Raw genomic sequence first — 7,006 nt, 5'->3', positions numbered from 1 at the left:
TTGAAACTTTGCATACATCAACTTAACTGTTCTCTCTATAAAATTGATATTCTAATATAAGAGATCGCATTTTATTAAATCTATATTCGCGTGTGTAGATAAATATATGTAAAATGTGTGGTTTCTTTCTCACATTTTTTAAACATTTATGACGCATAAATAAAGTTTTTTAAACTGAGTATATCATGTGACGACGATTGCTTACGTATAACAGTTTTAGCAATTATTTATAATTGTCGATTATTATAGGAGTTTTTTTTACACGTATGTCTACATCATAGAAGACACATTTCACTTGTTACTATGGGGCAATCCATTGTCAACATTGAACGATCTAATTCAGTTTTTCAATAATAATAATTTCATCATCGATATATGCTATGGGAACGTCATTATGCTCGCCAATGCTTGTATAGTTATAGTTGTATAATACTTGCTGTGCTCTGTCAAAACAAATTCTTTGACATGTTCTCATGTTGCGACTGCAGATAATCTATTGCATATTTGAGATTAAAGATAAACTTGTGGGATTTATATCGTGCCCGACGTCCAATAGGAGAGTTTGTTTTCTAGGAACAAAAATGTCGTTCGAGTCCGTATTTTCTATTGGATAATATTATCGGATTTTAAATCAATGTGAATCTTCCATAACGCGATATCCAATAAATGTATGCCTTCAAGATTACGTTCGAAAATTAATTCATCGGATAAAATTTTAAATGCGACTCTGAAAATTACAAAATGCGAAGTGAAAATTACAAAAGTGAAGAAATTCACTAGAGTATTTACAATTTCATTTGTCGAAATCTAATAAATCTGTTCACTTTTGTAATTTTCACCTTGTTTCAAGAACCATGATAGGCCCCCTGCTCTGAGCGCTACTTCGAGAAATGTACTTTATACATCTACAACTTTGTCAATTTTATTTTGGATTAACTTAAAATTTTCTAAAAATATTTTCAAGATGTACTACAAGATGTCAAAATCCAAAAATCAATTTTTTGAAAATTTCTAGGTAGGAGTGCCCTCTTAATAAACATCTGAACGTCTGAAAACCAACCATTAACACGTTTCACTAATTTAGGCTGCGTTTCGATATTCACTATCAGTATTGAAAATCTATGTTATATCTATGTAAATCTAGTTTACGTCACGTACACTATAGATTTTCAGTACTGACAGTGAATATCGGAACGCAGCCTCTTAAACTTGTAAACACATAACCAACATAATTACAAATAAATTAATATCAAACTCATATAGTTACTCATAATATAGTAACTCACAAGTTACAAGAACTATTCAAAGTGACTTCCTCCAACAGCAACACATGTTTCACGCCTTCTCAGGAATTGCCGAACTTAGTTAAAAATAATAAAAGAGTTCCGTTCGATATCAAACGAATTAACAATGCGCTCTCGAAGTTTATGAATATTTTGGATAGGTCCTGCAGCGTAACCTAAATGTTTAAGATGACTCTATAAATAAAAATCAATGGGATTGATATCTGATGAACAAGGGGCCAAGAAATTAAATCGTCTCTATCAATCCACTGTTCTTGGTAGGAGACGTTTAAGAAATGACGGGCAGTTAAAGACTAAAGTTATCCTCAGTACCCAAAGGTATTTTAGTTTAAAGGCAGCTTAGATCTTTCTCTCTTTACATATTTTAAAAAATTATTTTAAATATCTTGAAATTGAAATAACTCGTTATTGGTTCGTTTTCACACATGTTATTAAACTTTTTTTGTTTTTAGCGCTGATTACAAATTTGGCTAAAAATGGCGTATCACATCAAGTTTTTGAGAAAATCTCAGTTAAAGTTGCTGAAATAGGCGTTTTTTATATCTTTGCGTGAGTTATATTTTTCAATGGGGGGGAGGGTGCTCCAGAAAGCAATGACAACTCAAAATGAAGCTCAAGACTTATACTTCATAATAAAAATGCCAGAAGTCCCAGGCAGAAAAGATTTTATTAAAAAAAATGTGGTCGAAATATAAAAAAACATCATTTATCGCAATGTCCCCTAGTCATACGTCTCCAATTGTCCGTTACTAAAATACTAATGTCAAAAACTATTCTAATTTTGTTCTTAACTGATAGCGCCCACAAAAACGTATACATACCGACTGTCATAATTAGAATTTTAAAAAAAATGTTAGTAACGGACAATTGGAGACGTATGACTGGGGACACTGCGATAAATAATGTTTCTTATATTTCGACCACTTTTTTTTAAGATAACCTATCCTGTCTGGTACTTTTGACATCGAAAGATATAACTCACTCAAAAACGCCTATTTTAGCAACTTTGACTGAGATTTTCTCAAAAACTGGACGGAATATGCCATTTTTACGACCAGGGAGTTGATTGTGTATCTTAAAATAATGTGAAAATTACAAAAGTGAAGACATTCACTAGAATATCTACGATTTCATTTGTCGAAATCTAGTAAATCTGTTCACTTTTGTAATTTTCACTTCATTTCAAGATACACAATCGACTCCCAGATTCGTAATCAGCGCTAAAAAATCTACCAGAAATAACTTGATAGAACTTAAGGCAAAAAAAGGTCTCATTTTGTCGACCAGTGTGATTATACCAGAAAATGGATATTTATTATAACCACCTGTATAAGGACTTGTAAAATTGCACAGAGTCCATGCGCAGCGCCTAGATATTCCGTGCCATAATACGCGTACATTAATGGACATGGACTGTTATGCACTCGTGCGTACATCTTGCCCGAGACAACGATCGTCCGCGCGATTTCATGCATCGTATCGAGTGGAACGACGACTTTTTTCATCTTGTGGTTCAACCACAACGCACCATACAAAAAGCCAGCGCGACCGACAAAGAATTCGTCCGATCCGCATTTCAGAAAGTTCACTTCCTTACAGCGTACTCCCGTCTCTGTGTAGCGCTTCACAAATTCACTAGCAGTCTTTTCATCGCCTCGGACGGTTGCGAGGACTGCGCCCACTGCTAGAATGCCCCAATCTCCTGTAATAATCAAATCATTTACTTTAAATAGATCATTATATATTTCCAAATTTTATTCTATCTTAATTGTCAAAAAATACAAACATAACAATAGGAAGAAATTATATATATTATTGTTTCATTTCATTATATTATTCCTATATTTATCAATATTGGTTACTATACAATTTAATAGGGGAGAAACTAGAAATGCAAAATAGAATATGTATCAGTTTAATAAGTATTTTATCAATTTATTAAATATTTTATCATTTTATTAAATATAGATCACTAGAGAAAATAGAAAAAAACTAAATTTCTTTTTATAAAATACGTTTTATGAAAAAAATTACGCCTTGTTTTTTCAAAATTTTATTGTTCTTATATATGTATTTTTAACATTTTTACTATCATTAAAGAGTATTAAAATCTTTTAAAATCGTCTTCCTCCATCCATTCGCAATTCACGAATGTAAACATTTTATAAACTAGAAACTAATCCTTTTATTTTTTATTTTACTATTTTAAAAACAATTTTAATGGCTTAATGAGATTTTTAGTTAGAATGATACTAAAACACAACATAATTTGGATAATTTCAGTTAGATACATAATAAAAATTTTTGTTATGTATTTAACTAAAAATTATTTGAATCATATCATGTTTTTTTTAGTTTAATTTGCCGCAAGTTTTATTAATCCATTAAAATTAATTAAAAACATATGAAAACTTTAGTTTTTTTATTAACAAACAAATGTGAAGAAAAATAATATTTTATTACACAAAAATAAATAAAAAAGAAAAACGAATTTATTTTTTCAATGAATAAAAAAGACGTTTATTTTCTATTAAAAAGGTTTTTCACATCTCTACATCTTACATCTCATACACAGGCACATTATTTTTTTTTAAATATTTTAAATATTAAATTTTGAACACATAATAAAGTTGACATTCTATGTGTGTAACTGATCTATTCTTGTTTTATTACATGAGAAAGAGAATATGCTATATATTAAATAAATTATTAATAATTTTATCTCGCGCTTAATAATTATATTATCGTTTTTGTGATATTTAAGAAATTCGAGAATAACAGTCCAATCTATAATTTAAATTTCCCTATCTTTCCATCATATTTCACTCACATGTTCCTAACAAAGTATACATACAAACCCAAAAGGAAGCCAGTGCCGGAACGGCCCTCGCGACGTAGTACCATTGCCAGAGATGAACGTAAGTAACGCTCGGCCAGTGACAGATATTTTTCAGTCTCAGCTTCCAATAGAGTGTGTTTAGCAAGTCGTAGAAACGCATAAGAGATACCGGATGCACCAACATACAGACCACCATCTGCTTCCGCACGTTCGGGCGGTTCCTTATCAACAATACGCTGCAGAATCTTGCGTAGATTAATCTTAGCGGCACACAGACTGTCATCAATATCGCGTCGCATTGATGTCGCACAACTAACGATCTCCTCCTCACGCTCACGGTACTCATTCACAAAGTGCCTGGGTCGTTGCGACATTGCGTCAGAAAAATTCTCAAGGTTTAAGGGATCACAGTATAATTCCCTTTTGCACTTTAGGATCCTCTTGCACACAGGACGCGTCAACAAATTAAGCCTGTCACACACGCTTTTCCATAACTATAAAATTTCTACCAAAGAGGATTAGATAGAGTGGAAGGTAAGCGTATACAGCGATCAATGCCATCTACCGAGTCTGATGCCCAATTACTTAGCTTCTTCTTGTTCAAATTCGATCGCAACTATTAAAATTTATTATGTAACACATTTCACTTTGATCAAAAAGTGACATTGATTGCATGAAATGAGTGCTTCCATCAATACGAATTCTATATCGCGTAAAGCCCGAATCACACTAGCGGCTCGCGGCTGCGATTGCGATTACATTTGCGATTGTGATTTGCTACGCTTGAAATTTGACTAATCAGAACAAAAGGAACTAAAATTTCTTTATCCTGATTGGTCAAATTTCAATCTTAATCTTCAATGCGTAGTCTGATACGGGCTTTACGCTCTTATGGGACCTTCCACTCTATCTAATTCTCTTTGATTTCTACCAATCGCGTTGCTCTGGACCACCGAATCGTCAAGAATATCTTCGACTAATCGCATACGAAAATTTTCATGCGACATTAATCGCATACGTAAATAATCGCATGAATTCAAGAATCGAGGCCCAGACTCACGAGAGGACACTGAAAACTGTATACGCAAAAATACATGTATAATACGTTTCCTACGTTTTCATACGTATTATACAGTTTCCTACACGAATATGTAGGAAATTACTCAAAATAGCTAAATGACCCAACCATAGACATAGTATATCTAGACCGAGTGTTGAGGAGTGAGGGCCATGGTACACGTAGAAAAGGACATACTCTGTTCCGTGCCCCTTGCGTTCTCTCTCGCTCGCATGTAGCATAGCGTACTCACCATCAAGCTCCCAGCTAGCGACCTACATAGTAATTAAACTTACGATACACGAAAAAAATCAGCTTAATTTGCTCTTTCATAATATACATTTTTCATAATTTGCTCCATTTTACTTTTTTTATAAATAAATGATAAAGTTAATAACAATGTAAATGTCAATATAAATGAAAATCATTAGAATTTGAAGGTTTTCAAGACACAGAAAAATTGCTTCTTTTTTGTTTAAATTTGCTCCATTTTTAAAAATTAATTATCTACAGTATTTATTAAGAAAAAAATTAATAATTGTTTTATACATTTTGCGGGATATCAAGAAATTGTACGCATGCGCAAAGGTATTTAGCGTCTGCGCAACAGAAACCCGGCGCGCGATTTTTCAAAATATTCAGTTTTCTTTAATTTATTTAAGAAATATTAACATCGAAAAAAAATGATTGAAATCAAATAAATATTTATCACTTCTTCGCACATCATTTATTTGAAATTAATAACATTGATCTGAAAAAATATTCATTTGATGTAAGAAATCCTTTTCAAACTAAATAAATATTTACTTGTTTTGAATAAATAATGTGTAAAAGAGTATTGAAATAAATATTTATTTGAATCCAATAAATTTATTAATTTTTTCAAATATGCCAAGTTTTTTAAAACAATTATATTGAACTTTAATTGGACCTTGGGTATATAGCTGGATGAATTACACACATACTATAACAAAACAAAGTTTACAATTTACCGTTTGATTTCAATCATTTTCTTTCAGTGTTAATATTTCTTAAATGAATTTAAAAAAAATGAATAATTTGAAAAATGGCGCGCTCAGGTTTCTGTTTCGCAGGCGCTAAATACTTTTGCGCATGCGCACAATGTCTTGACATCCCGCAAAATGTATAAGCAATTATTAATTTTTTTCTCAATAAATACTGTAAATAATTAATTTTTAAAGATGGAGCAAATTTAAACAAAAAAAAGAGCAATTTTTCTGTACCTTGAGAACCTTCAAATTTTAATGATTTTCATTTATATTGACGTTTACATTGTTATTAACTTTATCATTTATTTATAAAAAAAGTAAAATGGAGCAAATTATAAAAAATGTATATTATGAAAGAGCAAATTAAGCTAATTTTTTTCATGTATCGTAAATTTAATTACTATGTAGGTCGCTGGCTGGGAGCTTGGTAGTAGCGTACTCTTTTACTACGCTACATGCGAGCGAGAGAGAACGCAAAGAGCACGGAACAGAGTATGTCCTTTTCTACGTGTATCTTTACCTCCACTCTTTAAATAAAGGCAAACGCTCGGTCTAGATATACTATAAAGCACAATCCGCGATACAGTAGCGCGACCCGCAACTTGGCGGCCCACGCGCTCGCGTGTTCGCGCGTAGTTCCGGCCGCGCCGCTACGCGGCAAAGGTCGAGTGAGCCAACCTGGAAGTAGAAAGCGGTCAAGCGGGAATATAAGGCGGACCCCCTGCGGAGAAACTGTATATTTGTTTTTAATTGAGTCCGTTTCAATTGCAGAAACACCGATTCAATAATTGATTGT

The 7,006-nt window shown here is 32.4% G+C and overlaps 1 protein-coding gene across 1 annotated transcript in view; it reads right to left on the bottom strand.

The window, feature by feature from the left end:
- Positions 1-4,517, bottom strand: part of LOC115238477 (lanC-like protein 3 homolog) — a 12,847-nt gene extending 8,330 nt beyond the window's left edge. The window contains exons 1-2 of the mRNA XM_029812342.1: positions 4,163-4,517; positions 2,630-3,006 (exon numbers count right to left, since the gene is read on the bottom strand). Coding sequence (XP_029668202.1) covers positions 2,630-3,006; positions 4,163-4,517 — 732 coding nt within the window. The remainder of the gene's footprint in view (positions 1-2,629; positions 3,007-4,162) is intronic.
- Positions 4,518-7,006: the final 2,489 nt, after the last annotated feature.

Source organism: Formica exsecta, unplaced genomic scaffold (genome assembly GCF_003651465.1).
Source record: "Formica exsecta isolate Colony F162 unplaced genomic scaffold, ASM365146v1 scaffold341, whole genome shotgun sequence".
NCBI lineage: Eukaryota > Metazoa > Arthropoda > Insecta > Hymenoptera > Formicidae > Formica > Formica exsecta.
Note: the sequence above shows the minus strand (reverse complement) of the source record. Positions and strands in the feature narration are given on the sequence as shown.